The sequence below is a fragment of the Halichoerus grypus genome, chromosome 3 (assembly GCF_964656455.1).
Source record: "Halichoerus grypus chromosome 3, mHalGry1.hap1.1, whole genome shotgun sequence".
In the NCBI taxonomy this organism is placed as follows: Eukaryota; Metazoa; Chordata; class Mammalia; order Carnivora; family Phocidae; genus Halichoerus; species Halichoerus grypus.
This window is the reverse complement of record NC_135714.1, coordinates 4,756,654-4,783,072: the sequence shown is the minus strand read 5'-3', so window position 1 is coordinate 4,783,072 and position 26,419 is coordinate 4,756,654. Positions and strand designations below refer to the sequence as shown.

The following is a 26,419-nucleotide window of genomic DNA, read 5'->3' as shown; positions in this document are numbered from 1 at the left end:
AGCCGCCAAGGGGATGGGCAAGAGGCCCATCGAGGCTGCCCACTGCTGAGCCCCTGGTCACTCCAGCGTCCCCCAGCCTTCGCGGCACAAAGGCCACCAAGAACAGCATCCCTCCCCACACCTCTTGTCGGTCCCACCCCACATGCAGCTGGTCCAGAATCCAAAGTGATCCAGAGCCCAGCTGCTTCTCCCCACGTCCTGTGCAGCTACCTCTCCAAGACCAGCTCCCAGCTCGTGGCAAACTCCTCCTGACTGCTCTCCCGTGGCTGCCCATGCCCCCCAGCCCCAGTCTCTCTCCATGGGCAGCCAGGGAGACCCCGAAGAAACCAAGCTGGATCATGTCACACCGCTGCTCAAGACCCTCCAGGGCTCACAAACCCCCTGGGCTCTGCCCCCAATCACCTCTCTGACCTCAGACTCTTCTTCTCTCCCCGCTGCTCACGCTGCTCCAGCTAGCCCCCCACCATTCCTTGACCACGCTAACCATGTGCCTGCCTCAGAACCTTTGCACTCACTGTTCCCTCCTCCGGGAGCACCTTCCCCCCAGATGGCTGATGCCCTCACCTCCCTCAGGCTCCAGCACCCCTACTTTCTTTGCCTCAGCCCCTGGTTTACTTTATTTGTCACACTTTTTGCAGCCTGTGATTATTTTGTCTATTTGCTTGGTTTCCAGCCATCTTTCCTGTTGGAACGGACGCCCCTCAAGGCAGGATCTGTCTTGTTCCTCACAGTTTGCCGGTGGGGTGAACAGGGCCTGGTACATCACAGGAGCTCGATGCACTTTTTAGAATGAATGAGTGGGGTTAGAGACTTGATTCATGGCCCTCCAGGTGCTGCAAGGCTCTGGGTCTGGGGGAGGGCACGCAGTGGGGAGAGGATGGGCCTGCATCCCCAGCCAGAGGCTAGGAGGAGAAGGGTGAGCCTTGCAATGGGCTGAGAAGGAGGCCGAGAGGCAGGAAGGGGAGGGCCCAGGGAGCTGTGTGCGGGACCCAAGAGAGGAGGCCGGGGTGGGGGTCTTGTGCATCTCCAAGACCTGCAGGGAGGGAAGCAGAGGGTAGTGCTCTGGGACACCTGGGAACGGCCCAAACCTGGGTCAGGGACTCCCGCCCTCCTCCCATGGTGAGCGTGGCCGTGGGGGAGGGGGGAGCACCTGCCTCCATGGGAGCCAGCACGGCCAGGGAAAAGGCGACACAGAACCCCAGCAGGAGGAATCGTGCCAGGTGACATTACAGCCCCAGGCTGCCTCTGATGGGACACTGGCCTGCTTGAGTCCCCGAGAAAAAGGGGAAACAGATGCGGGAGGGCGCTATTTCTTTCACACAGGTGCCCGCCTCGGGGAGCCTCCCCCGCCCAGTGAGCCCCATGGCCTGAGGCCACATCACGCCGAGGCTCACTGCGTGCTTGTCATCCAGGACCCTGGAGGGTGAGGCTGCGACTCCTACTTCTCCCTGAGCCCAGGGTCTAGCCAGGCACAGAACACACCTGCCGAATATGTGTAACGACTCAGATGAGTGGGGATAAATGGTGCCTGGCTTCACTGCTGGCCACAGACGAACTCTCGGGGGCTCGCGTTCAACCCCTCCAGGTCTGCACTGCTGTGTGCACTCCACTCCCTGTGCGGTCTCAGCACCCTCACTGATGCACTCGTCCGAGCACCGGCACGCACCGGTCTCCCGCTCCCTCTCCTGCAGGGTGAGCGCCCTCAGGAGGCAGGGCAAGGAAGAGCGTGGGCTCCCGGGAAAGCAATCCCAGGTGCGCGGGTTGCCAGCTCTGCTCCAGCAGATACACCATTTAATTCCATTTTCTCCAAACAAAATGGGATCAACAGAACACTGGCCCCACTTCCCAGGGCAGCTGTGAGGCTCTAGAAGAGGGAAAGTGTGCCAAGGACTCAACTCAAGGCAGCGCATGCTGAGGGTTGGCTCACTCAACACCCATCCCCAACCCCTCTCCCCTACCTTCCTCAGAGAGGCTGTAAAACTACTCATTCCCCAGCCTGGTCACAGAGCCATTCTGGCCAACAACTTGTAAGAAGTCTTCTGAGGAGTGTTCTGGGAAAGCTTCTGTGCTCCCAAGAAAACATCCAACAGACCCAACCAGCACAGACTTTCACATTTCCTCCTATTTCCTTCCTGGAATGTAGGCACAGTTCCTGGAGGTGGGGCAGCTATTTTGCCACCATGAGGTGTCACACATGAAAGCAGGGAACCGATATACAAATGATGTTGGACTAGATCACAGAAGGAGCTGTTGGGACACCAAGGAGGTCCCAGAGCCACTCGCAGTTCCTGGATGCCCCCTTCCAGACTTCTTCTGAAGGGAGAGAAGTCCCTATGCGTTCAGCACTGCAATTCAGCCAACCACAGCCCTGCTGAGCACAATTCTAGAGCATAAGAGCCAAAAATATTAGTTACTGTGCTGGTTTTATAAAACTATTGTTATTTTAGAATCAGTAGGCCAGCAGGCCAGAAGCCAAGCACCGGCTCTCAGCCTTGTCTCCAGAACAGTCTCCTTCCACTTTATTGGGTCCTCATATGCTCTGAAGATCTCTGGAGGCTATGGATCCTCTCCCTGCAAAATGCCTGTATTAAACATAGCACCTAGTTTCAGGGTCTTTGGGCCTTTACTGACTCCAGGGCCTCGGAAGCCTGAGGGCCCCGTGGGCTTAGAGAGAGTCATTTCCCGGGCTGGCTGTAAGAGGGGCTGGTCACTCCTGCACCTGAGCCAGGGCTGTGTCATGTCTGCCCCAATCTCCAGCCTCTGCCATCTCCTGAGGGTCAGAGGAGGGGCTGATCCCCCCTGGGGTGGGCAGTGTGAAGAGGGGCCTAGGTGACAACTGGGGGACTGGGCAGGACCTCTGGTAAACATGTGGCTAGCAACAGGGCTGCCACCAGGAGCCATGACGGCCCTTCCATGAGCCCTTCCCAGGAAGAGGTAGAAGCTCAGGGAAGGGTCTGAAGGGATCAGAAGTCCTTGTGGGCGTATGGCCTCCAGACTGAGGTCCCTATCTCTCCGCACAGCTCTGCACCCTTCCCAGTGAGGCCCCCCTGCCTCCTGGGGCACCCCTACTCCAGGCCCCGGCAGGGAGGGAGGACAGGGAAGGGGCTGGAGGGCCCCGAGGGCTCTGCATCCGTCACTGCCCAGCTGCGAGGGCAGGTCCCACTTGTCCTGGCCTCTTGGCACCCAGGATCCCTTCCTGCCAAGTAGAGCTGATGGTGCCCACTTCGTGGGGACAGTAAGGAACAGAGGTGACAAGTATAAGTGCGTGACCCCCTGTGGGCACCTAATACTTGGTGACACTGTGAGGGTTTGCCCGGGGCTTCTGGTGAGTCTTACTCTAACATCTCATGAATTTTGTTTTCCACCCCTAACAGAGCTGGGTGGATCATAACAGAAAACTGATAAGTAAATACCGTTCCAGGGAGGGGTCTCCTGCTTCAGCCTCAGTGCCTGGCTTCCAAGGCCCGTGCCTGAGGATCTAGAAACATAGCATCCCCCCCCCCCCCCGCCAGCCTCGGCCTCCCGCACACGCTCCAGAGGGTGCTCCCCAGGGGTAGGGCAGCTCTTCTCCTGCCTTAACCTGGGCTGCAGACCCCGGCTCCAAGGAGGGCCCGCGTCACACCCTTAGTCACCTGAACCCTCGAACTGGGCAGAGCCTGACGCTCATCCTTGTTCCCTTGGGCCCCGGATCACAGAGGCCAGCGAGCGGAGAGCACCCACTGACCCCGCGAGGCAGGACTGAGCAGGTGCTTCTGCTCTCGGCCGAGCTGGGGGCTGGGGACGGGCTGCCTGATTTCCTGAGCCTGAGTGTCTTCACCTCCAACACGGGCGTATGAAAGCCACCTCTGCGGCCGGGGACGTCCCCTCCGGGGGGATTCTGGGCACAGGGAAAGGAGGCCGGGGGTCTCCCAGCCCACGGAGCACGGAGGGGCTGCAGCACCTACCTGGTAGGTCTCTAGGGGCCTCGCCTCCATGTTCAGGTCCCAGACCTTGACCGTGAGATAATCCCGGGTGAGCATGTACCGGCCGCTGCGGCTGAACTTCACGTCCGACACGGAGGAGATGATCTCCGAGAAGAAGGAGCGGTTACTGGGGTCCTCGGGCTCTTCGAACACTGTGGGGACAGAGAACGGACGGCCATCACCGGGCTGCTCGCCCGCACGGGCCAGAGTAACAGACAACTCTGTTTCCCTCCTGGGCTCTCGCTGGATGGTCCTTCCTTCATTCTTTCATCAAACCTGTAACTAAACACCTGAACGGACCCTCCGAGGAGGGAGGAAGCTGCTTTTGGAACAACGTTTATTGAGCATTTACTCTCAGCCAGATTCTGTGCAGAGCCCTACTGCGCATTACCTCGTCTAACCGCCTGATAAAAACATCTGGTCAGTACCACTATCATTCCCATTTCATAGCTGGGAAGACTGAGGCATCGGTGGCTAAAAACCATGCCCAAGACGCAGAGCTAGAAGAAAGTGGCGGATGAGGATTTGAACCCAGAGCGGCACTCGCTGCGCTGTACTCTACTGCCGCCTACTGGGGATGCTGAACGCCAGGACCACGGGGTGTCCTAAGATGCTTGCACGTGCTGGGCAGTGTCCCGGACGAGGCTGGGCACTGCTTATGGCCCTGGGCCTCTGCCCATGCCGCACTGGGCGTTCACGGCTGAGCCCTGCTGGATTGTGGCAAAATCAAATCTCGCCAGAGATGGAGCTTGAGTCCCATGTGCCACCTGCCAGCCACCTCCTATTGTCTCGGACCAGGAGCTCCACACAGGAAGTTGCTTACGTGGCTCCTGAAGGTGACAGCCTGCTGCCCCGAGCGGACAATCCCACTGGGGACAGAGTGCACAGTGAGCGGCTCCCCAGGCGGTGTCCCCTCCCTGCTGCCCCGAAGAACCGGGCCTTCCCCGACACACGGAGGCTCCCACACAGCAGGATCGACTCTTCCGGGCTCAGTCTGTGGCTGGCCATCTCACCAGGCTGCCCACCAACCCGCTCACTGGCTAATCAGATCCCACAGTGGCCCTGGTGCAGGGTGGGGACCAAACATGACCCAAGCATCACCATAGCGAACCAAGCTAACCAAGCATTAGCTCCGTAGAAGCTGGGCTGGGGTGGGCCCGGGGAGCCGGGAAGAGGATGGAGTGGTGGGCTGGCAGCTATTTACCAGCCAGTCTGGAAGGACTTCAACATTTGACAACCTTTCTAGCTGTCCCCATGGAAACCGGCTGAGAGGCTGCCCCTCCTGCTGGGCCCCGAGTCCCCAGCTCTGAAATAGGGAAGCAGAGAGCCGATCACATGCCCCAAGAGGCTCACAAGCGTGCCCCGCCTTCCAGCCCCTCCCAACCCCAAATTCCCTCATCCTACTTCCCAGCTCTGTCCCAGCCCTGTATCCCCCCCATTTGGGACCCCACCCCATCTCCCTCCTGTCCCAGGTAGATGTGGTTCCTGCCACTAGGGGTCAGAACAAAAGATGAGTTATAAAGACCTAAAATGTGGTCTGTCTCTTGCACCCCAACTTTGCCCCCCAGGCCCACCCTGGAGGTTTCCTCTGGCCAGCCTCCACCTAAACCCCCAGGGTCGGCCTAGCTCACTTCGCCCCTGCACCATGCAGAGCATCTGGCAGGAGGTGCGGGGAAGGTCGGTGGGTGGGGACCAAAACCACAGAGGAGCCTCTGCACTGGATGTCACGGAGCCACGGGCTGTGTCTCCTGCCAGCTTCCAGGAGCAAGACACCACAAAGGTCAAGGGCTCAGAGGATGCTCTAATCAATAGCTGGAGACAGAAACACCGAACGGCCCTCTGTCACCTCCGCTCTGGCTGTTCGGGGGCATTTCTGATGGCTTTTCCAGCACAGTAAGACCAGGGCCACACACAACGAATGGAAAGGGATACTGACAGGTGTGAGAAAATTATACCTAGAAGTTCTTTTTTACTTTTCAAACATTTCTGTAAATTTTTTTGTCAAAAGTTTGCAGACGGTCGTCTTCCGCGTCAATTCCCGTCCCCCCCCCGCCCACTGCCCACAGGATCAAGATTTGGGCTCCTACATGTAGCTGACAAGCTCTTTCCTAACTGGGCCCTCATGGGCCTGTTTCTCCAGCCATCCTCCAATGGCCTTTCCGCCAGGGCCCCAGGGCCTCGAAAAGGGTGAAGCAAGCAAGGCCCCTAGGTAAGCACACTGAACAACTCACTGTCAGGGTCGCCTTAAATGAATGCCTCTTTCAATACCCTGCCCTGCCGTTCCAGGCAGCAGAGCAGAGCAGAGTTCAGGCAAGCCCCTGAGCCTGTCTGAACCCAACTTCCTGGCCTGGAGAACAAAGCATGTTGGGACCTCTGGAGGGAATAACTGGGAGCACCCACCTCAGTGAGGGACTCAAGTAGCTGCTCAGTAAAATCATGTAGCTATTTTTATAATATTTTCTGTTTTCTGTCCCTGAAATCTCCTTCCCAGTTGTCTTTCCTACCAACTCCTATACATCCTTCAGAACCCCTACTCAAATGCCCTGTTCTATGTGCATCTTGTCCAGATGCTCTCCAAAGAAATATAAGGCTCACCCTTACTGCCTGCATGGCCTGGGGTGCCCTCCTATATGGCATCAGCAGGGCTATGCAGCCACTTCACGGGACTGTGAGCTCTTGGGGCAGGACTCCTTCCTCTGTCATTGGTCATCTGGTCATCTAAGCATCTCTGCCCAGCCTGGAGCCTTACTCAGAGCCCAGCCCTAGCCACAGAGTGGACGGATCTCCGGCGCTGCCTGCCCACACCGCCTCTTCTCCGTGCCTCTCCTGATACATTTCTTCCCCAACCTGATTCAATCCCACTGAAGTTTCTAGACCCAGCAGGGAAGCCTGTATCTGCTAGAAGTGGCCTCTGAGTGCCCACAGCTCTTGCTCTGGGTCCCTCTGGGTGGCATCCGCTCCATCCCAGTCCTGTCGGTGTCTCTGATCACGGGTGGGGAGGTGAGGGTGAAACGGAGAGGGCAGAGTTGATCAGACGGGGACAGGGCAAAGGAGGGATCAGAGTCAGACGGCAGAACTGCACTGGCTTGAGCCACACAACCAGGGACAACTGTGCAGGCCAGTGAGGCCTTGGAGAGAAGCGGACAGACATACAGGGGAGGGGCTGCGCGGAGAGCACAGGGAGACGCGGGCCTGAAGGAACAGATGCGGTCCTACTGGGTTGTTGCTCCCGGCTGCCCTGGCATCGGGTCCCCCCTCTGCTCTGATATTAGACAAGGACAGCCACTGAATGATGAGCCCGTGTCCAGGCTAGCCCCACCTCAGGCTCCAGGGAAGGCCCAGGCTAGCCTTGCTGGGCAGAGCTCCAAGAGGAGCTGGGAGGGGTCCGTGCTGCAGAAGGAGAAGGAGTTGGATTGTGGATCACGGGGCACCCCCTGCAATCCTCGGCCACCGGGAAGGTAGACGGTGTGCCAAGTGGGGTGGAACAGGGAGTCACTACAAGGTGGTGGGCACAATGAATGCTCACTGATGAAGAGCTGACAATTGTCATTCTCTGCTAATGACCGTCCCCTGCTCGGCACCGTTTGATGAACCCCACTGGACAAAATAAAAATAAATCCAACCCTCACTGTGGCCCTGGCCCCACATGATCTGCCCCCACCTCTCTGTCTTGGCACCCATCAGCCTGCCCCTTCTCCCCACTGCAGCCAGGCTCCTCCCACCGGCTGGGGACCCTTAGCCCCGCCTCTGCTCCCTCTCTTCCCAGGCTCCTCCCACCGGCTGAGGACCGTTAGCCTCGCCTTCTGCTCCCCCTCTTCCCAGGCTCCTCCCACCCGCTGGAGGCCCTTAGCCCCGCCTTCTGCTCCCTCTCTTCCCAGGCTCCTCCCACCCGCTGGGGATCCTTAGCCCCGCCTTCTGCTCCCTCTTTTCCCAGGCTCCTCCCACCCGCTGGAGGCCCTTAGCCCCGCCTTCTGCTCCCTCTCTTCCCAGGCTCCTCCCACCGGCTGGGGATCCTTAGCCCCGCCTACTGCTCCCTCTCTTCCCAGGCTCCTCCCACCCGCTGGGGGCCCTTAGCCCCGCCTTCTAACCCTTCTCCTCCCACTCACTGGCTCTTTCATTCATTGAGGTGCAGAGAAGCCTCCTCGGGCCACCTTAATCAAGAGCCAACTGCAGCAGGGGGACAACCTCAGAAACGTTCCCCGCTTCGATGCTCCCATTTACTTGGCAGTCAGTTTGCCTACGACTGTACTCAGCTCCGTAAGGGCAAGAGCCTGCTCTCGGCACACAGCCTGACGTCACCCCACCCTCTCCATTCCGCTGGCCTGCAAAGCCAGCAGGCCGGACCTTGCGTGCGGATGCAGGACTGCCTTCCCTCCTCCACGATGCCCACCAGGGTCTGAGCATCAGCTGGCCCCCACTGCCAACGTCACCCCACAGTTTATTCTTCCCCACTCAGCAGCCAGAGGGATCCCGTCAACACACAGCCAGGCCGGGTCACTCCTGGCTCAAACGCCCCTGAGGCTCCTGGCCTTTGGAAGGAAACCCAGAGCTCCTGTGTGGTCTGTAAAGTCCTCTGATTGCCGACCGTCCTCTAAGCACACACCTCTCTGCCCGCACCTCCCACCTCTACCTGCTTTATTCCTGCCTTTGTACTGGCTGTCCCCTCTGTTGGAGACATTTACCCTGGCTTTGCCTCCAGGTATCTGGAGCCTCCCCGGCAGAGGGTGGCTGGGTCTGGTGCTTCTATCCCAGGTCCATTATCAGAAGTGAGTCCTGGGGATCTACCCCACCTGGCCCCTTCCAATGAACCTGGCTCACCCACAGTCCCCGTGAGAGCTCTTAGTTCTCAAGTTATAAATCTCGGTGGAGATGAAGTGAGAGAGGGAACAAGTTTATAGGCGTGGGACTAAGGGAGCCTCTATCCTAGCTCCCCCTAGCTGTGTGACCTTGGGAGGACACCTTAACCTCTCTGTGCCGCCCATGTGGTAAACAATCCTGGCACCTAAACACGTCCACATCCTAATCCCCTGAATGTGGCATATGTTACCCCACATGGCAAAAGACCCTGCAGATGTGATTAGGGGAAGGATGTGGAGCTACAGAGATTATCCTGGATTCTCCGGGCAGCCCCGCTGTCCCCACAAAGGTCCTCACGAGAGAGAAGTAGGAAGGTCAAAGGCAGAAGAAGGAGATGGGAGATGGAGCAGAGGTTGGAGGCTGCACTCTGGAGATGGAGGAAGGGCCACGAGCTGAGGGACACGGGGGCCTCTAGAAGCTGGAAAGGTCAAGGGAAATATACTCCCCTGGTACCTCTGGAAGAAAAGCAGCCGCGCCTGACTTCTAGACCTCTGCCCTCCAGAATTGTAAAAATATACATCTGTGTTTTCACTCTATGAAATCTGTGGCAGCTTGTGACAGCAACCCAGGAAAGCCGGACGCTCGGTGTCCTCGTCTAGATCAAGAGCAGAGTGCCTCCACCCCAGGGCGGCTCTGAGGATTTATCGGGACATGAACCCAGAACAGTAGTCCCCCCGCCCATAGCAAGTGGTCAACAGGCATCAGGTCCCAGCCAGCACATCGCAGGGGTCCCACGAGGGGCAGCGGCTGACATGATCCCCTGTTCTAGGGCCCCGGCCCAGCCCACGCTCTGTGCTGTCGAAAGCAGAAATAACTGTCTATTTTGAGGCATCACGGAGGGTGTTTCCATGGTTACCCTGTCATAATGACTAGCAGACAAAAGCCTCGAATTTCCACGGCTTCGGAGGAAGACGTGAGGCTGTGGGCTGGGCAGCGGCGTGGCCCGAGCACCCCAGCTCTGCCCCCCGACGGAGCGCCCAGGGAAGCCACCGCACCGCTCTGTGCCTCAGTTTCCTGAGCTGTCCCAGGGCAGAAATAAACATCCGCTTGTGTGATCCAGGACTCTCTTCATCCAGTGAAGGGAGAGTCCCTGTTTCACCTGTTGGGAGGATGACGCCATGACCACGCATCTCCAGGTGCCCCTACCAGCCCCTACTGAGTCTGGAGCAGCCACTGATTAACGGGCAGAAGTGAGGTATAAAGGAAGAGATCTAATCTCAGGGGCTCTTTAAAAACTCGGTTTGAACAACAACCATTTGTGTTCTGATCTGAAACAGCCTCACCAACATCCCGCTAACTGGCTGCCGGCCGCCTGCCTGAGTCCTCAGGAGGGCTACGAGCTAGCAGGATCCAATCCTGGTGAAGCAGGCACTCCATCCGCTCACTCACTATGACACGAGAGCAGGAGAACAAGCAGCAAAGCACACTTGGTGGAAAAAGACTGTGAACAATCCCCTTACGGGCATTAAAGGGGAGGTTCCTGTGCAGGATACTGGGTTTGAGAATGAAAAAATTTAAAATACACCATCTATTCCAATAGCAAACCTGTACAAACCAACCATCAAAACAGATCTACGAGTTTCACTAAGACTTCAAGTTAGAGATTAAACTAACCATTCCAGGCAAAGAGAGAGAGTGGCCCAGCTCGTTTTCCAAGACTAGAAGAATCCTAATAAAACTGGGCAAAGAGAGCATAAAAAAAGACAGTTGAAGACCAACTTCCAATTTCACCTATGGATGATTATGCAAAAAGCAGAATTTTTGCATTTATGCAAAAATGTCTCAGCAAGAGCCCTGGCCCCGGGGCACCCAGGCACAGCAAGAGATCATGGTAGTCAGAGGCCACAGTGACCCTCCCTTCATGCCTGGGCCCTGCAAAAGCCTTCTGGAACCTCCGCGTGATCTCTGGGCAATGCTGAAGTTGTTATGTTCCCGGCAGCCCTGGGAGAGGAGGCGAGAAACACAAATGGAGTTGAGTCATCCAAAATGAAGTTCGAGTTCTTGCACCCTGGAGTTTGTGGGCTGATTCACATGCAGCAGACACCCCACCCCCACCCCCACCCCAGGCGTGTGACAGCTACGGCCCAGAATCTTCGAGTGTGTGCTACACTTGGGAAGTGATGGCTGGTCTTGTGGGTGGCCGCTCACTCAGACTCCTAGGGAACCGGATGACAAAAGCCAAGAAGGACTGACTTCCACCCCCAGCCCGCCGAGAAGCGTCATTCAAACAGCGTGGGGTGCACGAGGCTGTCTCTCTCTTCCCCCGATACCACCAGCCTTCCTGCACACACACACCTGTTTCCTGATTCTGAGTTGAAATCCGAGCTAAAATGCAAACACACAGACAGATGTAGAGAAGAACACGGTATCACTTTCCAGAGCCCACCGCTCAGGGACTAGTTCTTGGCATATTTCTTTCCCCTGTTTTCTGTTTCCATTTTTTTTTTTTTTTTTGGAAAATAGTCATTGCCTTGCTTTCTTACCCCCACCGGATATTTTAACATAATCATTTCCTCGTGTCATTAAAAATCTTCTAAGTCAACATTCTAAATGACTGAACAACACTGCCGTATACAGAGGGCATCGTCATTCACTTGTCATTTGCTCTGCTGGACGTCTAGAGTGTTTCTGAATTTGGCCCCTTTATATAAAAAAGGCTGGGCCATGAAGTCTCATCCTACTTCCTTCCCATGGGGCTCGCATGGGCTCAGACTGGGTCCAGGAGTGGAGCCCAGACTCTTCCCCAGCCTCGTTCTGTGCCAGTCTGACCCAGAGCTGCACACGGACAAATCTCCAGGCCACCTGTGGCCTGAGCCACAGAATAATGGCCCCCAGAGCTGTCTGTACCCGAATCCGCAGCACCTGGGAATATGTTATGTTCCATGGCAAAGGGGAAACTAAGATTGCCGATCAGCTAAATTATCCAGGTGGGCCCAATGGGATCCCCAGGGTCCTTAGAAGGGAAAGCGGAGGCAGGAGAGGCTGAGTGAGCGTGATGCAGCATGAGAAAGCCCACGGCCAGGGCGGGCTGTGCAGATGGAGGGAGGGGCGGGAGCCAGGCACGGCAGGCGCCCCCAGAGGCTGGAGAAGGGGGGAGGCATGGATTCCCCCCTACAGCCTCCAGAAGGAACCAGCCCTGTCGACACCTTGATTTTTGTCGGGTAAGACCCATGTCAGACTTCCGAACGGCAAAACTGTAAAAGAAAAAATATCGGTGTCGTGTTAAGCCACTAAGTCTGTGGTCCTCTGTCTGGGCAGCCCTGGGACCTCGATACAGCCCCGGGCTGCTCTTAGGGGGCTGGGCGCCGTCCACACGCACACCTGGGGTCCCTGTCCATCCAAACACTGACGACAACCCCATGCTTTATCCTCAGCCAGGACCCCACCCCTGACTCCAGGCATCCGGCGGCCTTCTTGACAGCCCTCCCTGGATCCCAACACCATCGCACACGTACCGTGTCCAACACCGGCCTGCTGGTCCCACCTCTGCTCCTGGCTGCCCCGCTCCCAGGACAGGACCCCACCTTCACCCGCCGCGCAAACCAAACCTCAGACAGAGTCATCACGGTCCACACCCCACTTGCCAAAGGCTGCCAGCTCAGCCTTCAAAGAACACCCGGAATGGGGCCTGTCTCCCCAGCTTGGCCATCCTACCCAGGCTGCACCGTTTCTTCTCAGCGAGAACCCTGGCAGGGCCTCCTCCCACCCCTGCTTACGTTGACCCCTCTGCAGTCTCTTCTTTCCAAACACCTGTCTCGTGACATCATGCCCTGCCCTCAGCCCCCTGCTGGTTTCTCACCTCACTTAGAATAAAACCGGATCCTTCCCCTGACCTACGGGCGTCCTAAGTCACTTACTTGCCTTGTGTGTCTCTCTGAACTCAGCTCCCAGCACCCTTCCCTTTGGTCACTGCATCTCAGGTCCCATCTCAGAGCCTGCAGTGTCCCCCTTCTAGAACATTCTTCCCCCCAGAGACTGCATGGCTCAACGGCGCCTGGGGTGTCTGTTCCACTGTAACTTCTCCAGGGAGAGGACCCTCCCTGCGCCCCGCTCCTTGGTGGCTGTTGTTCCTATCTGTCACCACCTCCTGACATCACATGACCCAGTGACGAGTTCATTGTCTGTCCGCACCCACCATGGCAGGAAGTGTCTGGAGGTGGGGGCCCGGCTCTGCTCAGAGGGAGATCTGCTCTCGCCACCCTCAGTGCTGGCCACTCAGCCCTCAGGAGGAGGAGGGCTCAGTGCTGGAGACAAAGGCGTTCCCGCTGGAGAGGTCTGGGCTCAGGGACAGGCGACAGCTGCTGGAGCACGTGCAAACCCAGAAAAGGGACGTGGTTCCCTGTGAGGAAGCCGGCGAGGAAGCCCCGGAGAGGGACTGCGGAGCGTGGGCTTGCCTGGAGAAGAGCAGTGTGGGGAGACGTAGGGGGACCGGACTTGGCCAAGGAGTGGGGAGGGGTTGGCAGCCGCAGAGGGTCCTGAGCCCAAGTCCCTGCGAGCCAGCTGACAGCCACCCTCTTGGGCTGCCCAGGAAAACCAGGCCCCCTAGGGGAAGAGAGTGACCCCGTCCCTCCCAACAGACTTCAATAAAACCGCCTCCAGGGGCCCACTGGTCATTCATTCATTCACTCACTCAGCAAGTGCTTATTTCCAGACACTGTCATAGGTACTGGGGTAGATACAGAGAAGTCCCCGCCCTCTTGCCACTGCAAGGTCACCCAGGGAGGACACCACGGCCTGACCCCCTGATCCTCTGCCTTCGAGGGCCTCTGGGGAACCCAGCACACCAAGCAGCCCGGCCTGGAGGTGAGAGCCCCAACCGGGGCATCTCAGAGTCCTGGGTTCAAGTCCTGCCTCGCCACTTGTCACTTTGGGTGACCTTGGACCCGTCCCTGGAGCCTCGGTTCCATTCAGGACTCCGTCAGAGCTCGTGTGAGGATGAGATGATGTGGGTGAGAGCTGTCTGGGTGACTGGCTCAGCACATCCAGTGAGTGGGAGCTGTTGTGTGGTCACGGGGATTGTCTTATTGTGTTCCCTGGACCTTGTTCAGGCATCCCCCTCCCCGGCTGGCCCTTTGGCGAGTTCCAGCAGGAGGAAGTGACCTCGTGGAGTTCACAGGCTGCTGGGGGAGACACCCCAACCTATAGAAAGTTCTTCAGGGTGTGGCCAGTCTGAGAGAAGGGCACAGAGAAGGGGCTTGAACCAATGTGGGGGTCAGGGAAGGCTTCCTGGAGGAGGTGACTACTGAGTATGGTCCCTCCTTAGCTTCTGGCTCCCTGACCCTTGTTTTAGCTGTCTGGTCCCTGGACGCTGGGCAGTATCTGTCTGGGGACTCGGGGGGCAGTGGGTGGCCAGACCAGCTTCTCCTGCCCCAGCCAGGAAAGCACACGCCTGCACCACTCCCACCCGCCCCAGGGCACCAGCACTGGGACGGGCGCTGCCCTGCCGCCCCCACTCTGCACCGGGTCCCAGCTGGCGTGGACACTTACGTTTGGAGTGCTTGTCACACAGCGCGGCTGCACGCATGTCGCAGAGACGCAGGGAGCCCTTGCTACTGCTGTAGACAAAGAGGTTGCAATGGTGGGGGTGAAACTCCGACGCCGTGATCACCTCCGTGAGGTCCTCCATATTGGCCGGCTTGATGTCCACGATGTCTGGCCCCGTCAAGGAAAGGGCAGAGAACGGAGGGCACCCTCGCTGCTCTGCCTTCCCACTGACCCTGCATCTGAGCTGCATCTCCATCCCCGAGACCCCTGGACAAAGCCCCAGACGGTCTCTGAGCTGCAGACCGGCATGTCCAGCCGCCCGCTGGTTGCCCCGTCTGGGTGCCGTCCACTGTCCCTGCAGCCTCCCCCCTCCAACCTATGCCCTCTCCCCAGCCAGCATCTACCAGCTGCCCAGCCTCCCCTCCACCCCCCACACCAGGTGCCAAGCAGAAGGCAAGGAGCGTTTGAGTGCCTAGTATGTGCTGGACTCTTGGTGAACAATTTCAGTCACTCCGTGAGTTGTGCCCGGAGCTGAGTGTGCAGGGAGCCCCACCCCAGCACCCACTCCCCTTCTGTCCACAGCATCAAGATTCTCCTTTGGGGAAAAGGTTCTCTGCCTTTCTGGGTTCTCCGCTCTCATCTGTGCCTTCCACTCACTCACAATCACCATGAGCGAGGGGCACGTGGCCTCCGAAGTGCCAGCAGAGGGACTCCAGGCTTGAGACGCGGGGCATGCTGGGGGCAGCTCTGACCTCTCTGCTGGGCTGGGTGGTGTGCAGAGGAGGGGTGTGTACATGCTGCTGGGACAAGGGAAACCCGGAGCCTGCAGGTGGGGCAGACTGGAGGGAGAGACCCGGCAATGCCTTTTGAATCCTGAATCAGGATGGAAGCCATGAGCCTTAGACAATTAAATGTGGGAGCCAACAAATCCATTTTCTGTTTAGGATCAAGAATTCTGTTGCTTGCAAAGAAAGTATCCCTGACAGATACTCTAGAGCCCAGAGAGGGTAAGTAACTTGTCCAGGATGGCTCAGCAGCAAGTAGTAAGTCTGCGTTCCATTCCATTGCTTGTAGCCTAAAGCAGCAAATCCGAACCCCTTGGTGTAGCATTCAAAGCCTGGCATAGCCCCTCTCTACCTCTCCAGCTTCGGATCCAACTAGTCGCTGGGCCCTAAAGGCACTTTCCTCTCTGACAGTGACACCCTGGTCTCTGGTCTCCCTGGCCCTGCGTGAGGCTCTGCCCAACCTACCCCTCTGGCTGAAATACCCCCTCCTCCCTCTGCATCTGTGTGTGGGTCCTGGAGTCAAAGTCTGGGCTTCGAATCCCATCTCTATCACCTCTTGCCCGTGCAATCGAGGGGGAGTTCCCTAGCTCTTCATGCCTCTGTTTCCTCAACTGTAAAATGGGCCAACAGTTCTAACACAGTCTTGTCGTGAAAACTAGGAAAGGCCAAGGCCCTTGTTCGCTGCTTGACACATCGCAGAGCTCAGTGAATATCAGGGACATTACTGCTTTTTGTTATCTGGAAAATACTGATTGAAACTCTGAGACTCACCTGCCATCAGCCCTCCCTCCCCCTCCCACCACCGCCTCAATAAAGAGGCATTTTGTGACTTTCGTAAACAGGAGAGTTTATAAAACGTCACAAAAAAATGTTGAATCTGAGTGACCAGGGGCACCGAGGAGGGTCTGCGTGCTCATGCTCAAATATTGCTTCTGGAAGCACCTCCTTAACCAGAAACTTAGAATCACATAAAAATAGAGAGAGGAGGAAGAAGGAGCCTGAGCTGGTTTCCCAGGAAACTGCGGTTTTCTGGGACGATAAGAAGCAGAGATTAAATCTTGAAAAATGAGACTGAACAGTAAGAGAGAAAAAACCAAGACTTCTGTGCTGCTAATTCCATCCCCATCCTTCAGGGGCTAAGCGCCTACAGAGGCCTGCTTGGGAACCGCTTCAATTTCTCCCCCAACTTAAATCGGTGTCAGGGGAAAACGTGCGGCCGTTTATGAAACGTCACGCACGTGAGCACAGCACCCGGTTTGATGCTCTGCACCAGGGGAACTAAATCCTCTCCGCAGAACTCAAGCCACAAAAGTCCAAGGAAGCTTGGGGGACACGGAAGTGCCCAGGCCTCAAGAAACACAGGTCGGCTTGGAGACCCGGTGTGTCACATATTAGGGGACACGTGTTTACACCGTGTTTCATCGGGCTACGACTTCTAGGGGAGCAGGACTCTGTGGGATAAGGTGGAAACGTCTTGCCAACCACTCCGGGGAGAGGTGGGGGGACCTGCCCATGGGCCCCACGGAATTCAGGGCAGCCGTGCCCTTACTGCTTTTCCCGAATAATGGAGGGCAGAAGTGACAGGCGCCAGGCATCATTCCCAGGCTGAAGCTTTGAGAGCCAGCACGTGGTGGGCCATGACGCCTTCCCCTCTGCTGTGGGACCCATGCCTCAGGTGGCCTCCTACGAGATCCCCCTGGGCCGTTTCAAGCCTCAGACCTTCCAGTCATCTGTTTCTGCCCATGACCTACCCTCCCGACCCACTCAGCATCCAACACCTCTTCACTTTCCCACATCGGGATGTTCTAGAACGCAGCTCAACGGAGAAGGATCAGAGGTGTGACGTCTGAGCTCCAATCACTCTGCCTCCAAGACCAAAACTCGTACACACCCGACCACGACTGTTGTTCTATTTATGTCCGTCGTTTGTCATGAGTCTCGGGCAGGAGCTCAGTCACCGGCCGCCCACATTTACTCAGCGTCTGGCCCGTGGAGACGGAGTTTGATGCTCATGAAAATCTGTTCACCAAGATGGGAAGACTGGGAAGCTGTGCACACTGGTGTTCAGGAAGGGAGCGCAGTGGGGGTGGGGGCTCAGAAGCTTCCTCCCCCGGCCCCCACATGCTGCTCCCAGACCCATGAGGGGCCCAAGGCCAAACGAATGGATGTGGCCTCTTTGCTCGAGTCCAGAGTGCATGCTTCCTGCGGCCCCGTCATGCTTAACCACTCCTGACAGCCTCATGACAACACTCATTAGAAATACGTGTGAGGCATGACGGCTTTTAGAAGTCCACGGGGGTCAGTGACGTCTGCAGCCCTCTGCAGCGAGCAGGCCCGAACTGGCGACACAGAGGGGCCGAGGGCGAGGCACGTGGACCGAGGGCAAGGCACGTGGACCGAGGGTCCTGTGTGTGGGCTCGGGACAGAGAGCCTCCCATACTGGGTCCCGCTGACAGCCCAGGACCACAGTTCTTACAGCTCAAGCATCACTCAGGAAATCTCTTGCTGTTTCAAACAAAGGACTCTGGATACGGGGGGTGCTGGGGAAAGATGGATGGGAAACATTTCCACGGGACCCCAGTGGAGGAAGACACATCCACAGTCACGGCCAATGTGCTGGGGCCCCTGCAGGGCAAGGGCTCCCTGAGGCGGGGCAGGCAGTCTCCACCTCTGAATCCCAGGGTCCAGAGCCATGCCCGCGCCCCGCGGGACAGACAGGATCCTTCAGGGCACGGCCACCCAGCCTCTTCCCAGGGCGGCCTCTCCAAGACCTCCTGCTCAGCTCACTACAGGCCCAGCCCTGCACCTGCTACCTGGCTCCTCGTGGGTGCAGGTGGGTACAGAGAGGGCCTGTCCCTGTCCAATTCCCTTCATCACATCATAAAGCCGGGCCTGAAGGCAGACTGCTCACAAGGGAGGCAGGTTCAGAAGAAGACTCCATAGTGTGATAATTGCACTCCACACATATGCTGCAAACACGCCTCCTAGACTCACACCCATGCGGCCTTGTGCACGTGGACCGGGAGACATTTGGTCCACCCGTGACCGTACGTGGTGGCTCTGACTTTGGCAGGACCTGTGCTGGGGGCCCTAGGCTGAGCATGTGGTGTCCGCTCTCTCTGGAACGCTCAGTGCCACGTGCAAATGTCATTCCCGTTCCTCAAGCCTCAGTATCCCCCATTTGCAAAATGAGGGTTTGGGCATGATCCTGGAGCACACTTTCGTTTGGAGACTTGACCCCCGGGTGGCCTCTCCCCCGTTTCATGGTCAGCTGCATAAATCCCACTTGTACACGGTGGAGCTTTATGAGGTTCAAGGCAAACTGGCCTCCCTGGGGAACGAGTGTAATTAGACTCATCTACAAGCCCCCCTCCCCCCTGCAAAGCCGCATGAATTATTCATGTGCTGTTTTCCATCTAATTGTTCTCCCCCTGTCTGATGAGCTTTCTTTTAACCTTTGGTCACATCCTGGCAACTAAGTTTGACAACCACGAAGGTGAAGGCAGGAGCAGGTCACGCAGGGAGGAGGAGGAGGAGAGAAGGTGAACTCGCTCGGTGCCACGCCCCTCGATGAGCACAAGGGCTTTCTCCAGAGCAGCAGGTTGAATGGTGGCCCCCAGTACATGTCCACAACCTAAGCCCCGAAACTGTGAATGTGGCGCATTGAGAAAAAGAGTCCTTGTAAATATAATGAAGGATCTTAAGAGGCGGCCATCCCCGGGAGCCTCCAGAGGGAGCACAGCCCTGCCAGCATTAACTGCAAACTTCTGGCCCCCAGAACTGGTGCGGATTTCTGTTGCAAGCCACCCAGTTTGCGGACATTTGTTCCGGCATCCGCGGGAAACTCAGACACTGGCTTGCTTCTGGGAGCTGGGCAGCAGTGGCCTGGCCGTCCACTAATACCGTAGTGCTTACTGGTTGGCTGCCCACCTCTGCAATGAGGGCAGGGACCTGTCCGCCTGCGCCGCTGCCGCACCTTTGATGTCTGGAGCAGCGCCCAGCACATGGCAGGTGCTTTGCAGAACAGCTGCTGAAGTCGGTGAACCCACCAGCCCGTCGGGGGCCCCTGGGACCCGGGCCGGGGGGAGCACGGGGAGTGTCCCACCCATCTCAAGGGGAGGAAGCCCTTAGAGCGGAGGCAAAGCGCAGGCTCAGGGAGACGCCAGGCCAGGGGGGCAGGGAGGCGGTCCTTGAGGGGGGACTGTCACTGACTAGGGCCATGAAAAGAGCCATCACCCTGCTGTGCACAGGGAGCATTGCAGCGCCACGCAAATGCTGGAGAGCGCTGCAGAAACCGGGAGGCACGCTGGGCATGGGTTTCTGCGGGATTCTCAGGAAGGTCGCATTCCCCACAGCGCCCTCCTTAGGTCCCCACTGCATTCTGCTCACAGACCGGCTAGCGCTCAGCTTTCCGGGCGGCGAATACAGGCTGACCTGTCGGCTTCGCTCCTCTGAGTGCGGGCAAAGTCCTGTTCCTGTCTCTACGCCTAACTCCAGCCCAGCACCGGCTATGCCTCGTGGGCTGGCCGTGGGCCCACTGCTCCCCAGCTGTGCCTCGTTCAAACCTCTGCACCCGAGTGATGCGTACCCCATCCCACGGCTGAGGGCCTGGAGGCTCAGCAAGGAGGAGCCGCCCTCTCGGGACCTGGCCAAGGGGGCCCAGCCGGGACCGACTAAGTTGGTTTCCAGAGTTGGCAATACACCCCTGTGATGGGGGCAAAGCAGAGCAGGGGTGAGAAGTGCAAACTTCAGGCCGGGAGGGGTGCAGCCCCCTGAAGCGCTGGGGTCTAGGGGGAGGTCTCTGGCTCCTTGCAGCTTTTGGCTGCTGCCCTACATCATACAATGAATCCCTTGTCCTTCAGGGCCCTAGTGTGAACCCCGTGTATTGCTCTAGACCCAGGGTAGGCAGAGGTGTGTAAAAGGCCAGAGAGAGCATCTTGGGCTTAGCAGGCCGTAGGGTCTCACCTCAACTACTCAGTTCTGCTGCTCTATTGTAAAGCGGGTTCAGCCAGCATGGGAGTGAACGGCAGTGGCTGAGCACCCTTAAAGCCTGAACAGGTGTCTTTGGCCCCCAGGGCCGTACTTTGCTGGCCGCGGGCCGAGAAGAAGGACTGCAGTCTTGCTTTTGTAACAGTAACCTCCCTTCTTGACCCCATGCAGGACCCGTGTGTGACACAGCCCCACAGGCCTGGCTCCTCCCGCAGCAGGAGGATGTCCTCTGGAGCCCGGTAGTGCCCTGTGAGCTCCAGCCCTTGCCTGGGGGAGTCAGCAAAGCTCAGAAACAGGCGTTTGTCCCCACCCAGAGCAAAGTCTGCGGCTCTTGCTGTCAAGGACACTGCAATGTACTCCAGGCGGGCCTTCTGCAGCGTCATCAGGTTTGCAGAGATTTTTATAGAAACTCCTTCACCGCCTGCTGCCAAAGGCAAGGCCTGATGGCTGGAAGCCAACCAGGGTCACGTCGGTCCCCGGGCTGCAACACCATGACGCCCCACTCGGAGGGCCCCTGAAATGTTGGGGAGAAGGTCACTGCACCTCCAGTGGCCCTCGTTCCTCTGAGCTTCACCTCCGAGCCTCGTCTCCCCTATGTGAATGGGGGGTGGGCACGGGTGCAAGGGGCCATCACTCATCCACGGCCAAATCTCCCTCCCGCCGTTGACATCAGTCAGGCACACAAAATGAACAAACATCACTGGTTTGTTCGGGAAGGAGCTCAAGGGAAAAAGGGGTATGGAAACCATCCCATAAACATCAGAGAAGTACAAATATTAACTAACGCCAGGCTTTAGGGGCCGCACCACGACAAATGACTCTAAAAGACGCAGCAACTGAGGTTGGAGACACATTCAGACCTTCAGAGAGCTGTTGAGGGCAGCCCCTGACCCTGCACCCGCAGGCCAGGCACCTCGCACCCCTGCGGGAAGGACCACTCACCCTCCACGCCCACAAAGGAGGAGAGGGAGGCCAGGGCCGCCCAGTGACATGCCCAGGGCCACATGTGGGGCACCGCAGAGCAAGGATAGATCCTGGCTTCCTAACTCCCAGCCGGTGCTCCTCCCTGCACCCCCCTGTTCGGGAGGGAGTATGTCTCCACACGATATGCAACCCCACGGGCAAGGCTGCCGGGGCACACTGGACTGGCTGGCAGCCCTGCAAGGGAGCTGCTAAGAGCGTGGGTGGGGGGCGTTCAGTGAGGAGAAGGATGCAGCCTTGGGCTCCATTGATTTAACTGAGCAAAGCATGGTTTATCTAGATGTCTCGGCAGGAACATGCTCTCAGGATGGGGGAGGCGGTTGCCATGGTGATCGAGCAGCCACCAAGGGAGGATGGAGGCCACTCTGCCAAGGACCAGCCACGAGAAGCTGCTCCCACGGGCTCTCCAGAGACACTGGAGAAGGCCTCCTGCACACGGAGGCGGTCTTGTTGGGGAACAGCCAGCAAAGCTGCTTTTTTTCAGCCAGTTTTCTCCAAAAGATGACCTGGCTACAGCGATGAGCTAGAAGCACTCTGGCCAAACCGTGTCAGATCTTGTAAGGTTCCTGGCAACCTCGGCCTCTGCATGAATTTGCTATGGGCTGCCACAGCACGGGCGGCTTAAACAATAAATCATTCTCTCCCAGTTCTGGAGGCTGGGAGTTCAAGATCAAGGTGTCAGAAGGCTGGTTTCTTTGAGGCTTCTCTCTGTAGGGTGTAGATGGTCCTCTTCTCCCCATGTCCTCACATACTCTTCCCTCTGTGCTCTCCTAACCTCCTCTTCTTGTAAGGACATCAGTCATATGGGATTAGGACTCACCCTAATGGATTCCTTTTAGCTTAATCCCCTCTTTAAAGACCAAATATAGTCACATTTGAGATCCTGGGGTTAGGACTTTAACATACGAACTTCAGTGGGACACAATTCAGCCCATAACAACCTCCTTCCCTTCTCTGCTCAGAACCTTACTAACTACGATGGTACAATCCTGCTCAGAGGAGCCCAATCACTGGGGCCACAGGGGGCCATTCCGTGTGACACACAAGCCCACTGAAGCCCTCGTTTGTCTTCTCCATGTGGTGAGCCAGTCTACACATCTCTTCCACAAGCCAGCTTAGGTGATTTCCAAGTACCGAGCCAGGGAAGAGAGCACTCAGTTTGGAGTCACAAAGACCGGGGCTTGATAGTCCAGCCCCTCTGTACATGGCTGTGTGACCCCCTGGACAACTTCTCCACCTCCCTGCACCTGCTTTTCTCATCTGTAGAATGGATTGATAACATCTGCTTTACAGGGCTATGATGGGGATTTAATGAGATGACATTAAGTCAAAGGCCCTAGCAATTAAAAGTAAATAAAATGACTTAGACATATAAGTTTTTTAATAATTTTTAAAAAGTCCCTAGCACACAGTACTTTTAGCAATAATTAAAGTTCACTAAATCAGAATCAGAGTCTTTCTCTTCCTCTGGAAAAACAGGAAATTAAGCAGATTGCCCACAGTGCAATGTATGCCCCTCCTCCCCAAGAAAACAAGGACTTGACGGTGTGTGCTGAATTGCATGCCTTCTTTGGCTCCTAAGAGCTGGGGGAGAAACTCCAGACAGGACAGAGCCGGGACGCACACCCGGGTGGCTGCCTTTTCGTGTTCACTGAGAAAGGGCAAACCGGAGCCCGTCATGACCTCCCCTCCCAGGCCTTCCAGCCCAGCAGTGAAACCAGAGAGGCCCATGATGCTGCTCCAAGAGACACACAGAGTGCACAGGATGGGATTTTGGGGGAGGCCCGGAGCTGGTCTGGAGAGTCCAGAAGGCAGAGGCATTAAGCGGAGGACTAAGAGTAGGAGTTATCCAGGAGGGGGCATGTTCCATGTGAAAGGGGGTATGTAAGGCTGAGGAGCTGCAATAGGGCAGCCAGCCAGAGCCCCAGCGGGGAGAGGGTGGGAGATGGGGCTCCGGACAGGGGTCAAGGGCAGAGGAGTTTAATCAGGAGCATGTCTCAGAAATGCCACAGAGGCCTGTCAGGAGGGATCAGAAGCACAGGAGAGGCGCACGTTCCCATGATTAGAGGACGTGCTAGGAACATACAGCTGCCACCGCCCATGCACTTGGCCGCCTGTGTCACCTGTCACCTAGGTCACCCAACGATCCCCGCTCTGTCCTGCAGTGGGGTGAAAAGCACCCGCTCTCCCTTAGGGTCTAAAAGTAGAGCCAGGAAACATCATTGTACTGATGGGGCTGGACGGGCCACAGGCAAGTGCACCCACTTCTCAGAGCTCATCGCCACATCACCCACAAAACGGAGGGAATGACAGCACCACAAGGCGAGCCGTGTAAGGGGCAGAGGTAGAGTAACAGCGGCTGCCGTGGGGGCTGTCGCTCTCCTCACTGCGAGGTGGTGCGGCGCGTGCGTGGTGTGCGAGGTGGCGGGGAAGAGGACCCGCAGCGCAGGCTGCCCACGGGGTCAGCACCACGGACAGCTGCACGAGCCCTCAGCCCCCCGGAAGCCCAGTCTTGCCAAGCCCCCAAAGCAGGGGTGTGCTGGCAAGAGCCTAACCACATGCTTTCTGGGTGGACACTGATTTTGGGGATTCAGACTCAGGGTCTTTCTGAGCAGATGTTCCTGTTCCTGCTCTGTAGAGTGGTCCTCCGGGAGGATGGAACAGGGCAGCCTGTAGGGTGCCTGACAGCAGGTCAGGGCCAGTGTGGATTGTGTCGACAGCCCATCAGGCCCTGAGTCCCCTGGCGCTTCCACCCTCCCAGCCCACAGCACAGTCCTCGGCCAGTCCCCTCCTTTGCTCCCTGCGTGGGGAACACGCCCAGCCCCCAGGCGGCCGAGTGGGGACCGAGGTTTGGAGCCTCTGCCCCTAACCGCCGCAAACCGCCGCACCACCCCACTTCGCTTCAGGACCTGCTCCATAAACGGCAATTAGAAATTTGCTCCAGACGGAGGCTTGGTGCGATGCCAGCTTCCACCATGAGAAATCGCTCAGGGGGGAGAAAAATCAACTGAACCATCTTCACAGTTCTCCGAGTGCTAAAAATAAAGCAGAGGCCCATCGGCTGAGACCCTCCGTGCAATCTGTTACCTTTAAGAGGCACTGAGCTCCAGAAAAATCACTCAGAGCTGCCTAACTGTCTCCAATGTTGGTATTACAGGACGTGAGAGGTTGTTTAAACAGATGCGGACACAGCACCAGGGAGAGAAACGGGCTTCAATAATCAGAGACGACGCAGCGATTCTGAGAGCCAGCCTCAAAGACTTGAGGAGCTGCTGTTTAGGAAGGAAACACTGGCCACCTGCTGGGCCCGATGACTGCCAGGCCTTTTACGAGCATGATTTCATTATTCCTTACAAATATCCTTAGGACGAGGAATCTGGCCCATTTTACACTGGTGGAAATTGGTGGCCAATGAGGTAACACGATGAATCTGAGCACAGGTCTGCCAAGCCCCAGAGCCCAGACTGCTGCTCGTTCGTGCCCGGGGTCTCTGAGTCCCCCGGAGCCCAGACTTACAAGGAGGTGTCTACATCCTAAGACCACATGGAGACTGGAATTCCTCCAACCAAAGTCGTCACGGACAACCATTCCTAAGCACCTACTATGTGCTGGGCCCTGCATTATGTATGGGGATATAGAGAGGGCTCAGACAGGGTGTACCTCATCTCAAGGGTTTCACCAGAAAACGGGGTGAGGAGGAAAGCCCAGTGTGACCAGGGAGTGTGGGCTCTGACAGCCCAGGAGGCACATAGAGTGGACGGAGCAGAGGTGACCGGGTGAAGGGAGCTGTGAGTGATGCTTATGGGCAAAGGGAAGCCAGCCAGGCTACGAGAAGGAGAAAGAATGATCCAGGGCAGGAACAGCAGGAGACAGATCACCCCCTTCCTTTAACTCCCCCCCAATAACATGAAGGGAAACCCAACGGCCTAAAGTATGGGCATGCCTGATGCACAGGAGCCCGGGGAGGAGTGCAGGGGCCTGTCACCGTGAGCCCCAGGGCATTGCTGAGGGATTCAGACTTTCTCCAGAAGCTGACGGGGAGCCACTGAGAGCTTTAAGCTGGGGGCTGACGTGCTCAGACCAGAGGTTCTGATGAGTCGCTCTCAGCTCTGTGCAGGGCCGGCTGGCTGGGCAGTGTGGGATCCAGGCAACAGGCCAGGCAGGAACGGTCTGGCTCCAGCAGGGCCTTTGGCAGGGATGGAGAGGTAGGCAGGATCCCAGAGCCATCCAGGGGGAGGAAGGAAAGGGTTTGGCACCTTCTTCCATCTTGAGGGTGAGGGAGAGGAAGGAGGTGCCTGGCACACACACAGGCTCTGTGAGCACTGGGCTCCCTGCCTCTCTGCGCAGATCAGCCAAGTCTCAAATTAGCAGTGCAGAGGTCCTCTGAGTCCGCTTGCTCACTGTCAGTTCACGCTGGTCAAGACAACACCCACCTTCTCTCCTTTATTAAGATGGCTTTCCTTTCTCTCAAAACCTTTGCTAGAGATCAATTCTGCTTAGGTGGAAAGTGTTACAAGAAGGTAGTATGGCCCGCAGGAAACTTCTGGTGGCTCAGACCGAACAGCAGTGCCCACCGGGGCAAGTCAAGACACCGGAGGGCAAGCATTAAAGGAAGGTGAAGCCCCAGGCCCAGAACCCCCAGCCACATGCTTGCACAAAAGGGGTCTCCCGATTCGGAGCAATTCCCCAGCTTGGCAGGCCTTGCTGGCCTCCTCCCACGTTGGAAATGAAACGCCTTTTCCAGTTTCTCGGCTGCACAGGACCCGGCAGCCTGCAGTCCCAACGCTTTCCCGGCCAGGAGGCTGGCTCCGTGGGGCGGGTGCCGGTCTCCGCATAGGGCCCCTGTGTCTCGTCACGCTGGTGGCCAAGCAGCAGCGGGCCCTGGGGGCTGCCACGTGCAGCACGGTTCCCTGACGAACTGGTCTCAGCAGCGAGGTCTCCACAACCACCACACGCCCCTGGAGACTCCCCTCCGCCCCTTCCGTCTGCCTACTGGGTACTCACTTTCCATAGGCAGGGGCTGCCTGCAGCCCAGCTCGGCCCCCATCAGTGATCCGCAGCACCCCCACGCCTCGACCTCAAGACACGGGTCGTCTTTGCATTTTGATCAACTACCAATTCACCTGCACAAAATTAAGAGGCAGCACACGTGTTTAACACGGGGTTGGGTGGCAGGACCGGCAGTCAGGGGAGACTCCCGGGTTTCCAGGGGGAACCCCCCCCATGACTGACGCTCCTCTCTTGTCACTAGCCATCCCCTCACCTGGCCTAGATTCAGGCACCATCAGCCCCATGTCTGCTCATTCACTGGGCAAAACCCCCACCCTAGCTCCCGTTCCACCTAGCCCACACCTGCAGCCC

General features: G+C 57.5%; 1 protein-coding gene across 2 annotated transcripts in view; it reads right to left on the bottom strand.

The window, feature by feature from the left end:
* The window catches only part of PPP2R2C (protein phosphatase 2 regulatory subunit Bgamma), a 132,092-nt gene that overhangs the window by 12,128 nt on the left and 93,545 nt on the right, over nucleotides 1–26,419 (bottom strand). For both annotated transcript variants that reach the window (XM_036104661.2, XM_036104663.2), the window contains exons 6-7: nucleotides 14,307–14,471; nucleotides 3,945–4,114 (exon numbers count right to left, since the gene is read on the bottom strand). In XM_036104661.2, coding sequence (XP_035960554.1) covers nucleotides 3,945–4,114; nucleotides 14,307–14,471 — 335 coding nt within the window. The remainder of the gene's footprint in view (nucleotides 1–3,944; nucleotides 4,115–14,306; nucleotides 14,472–26,419) is intronic.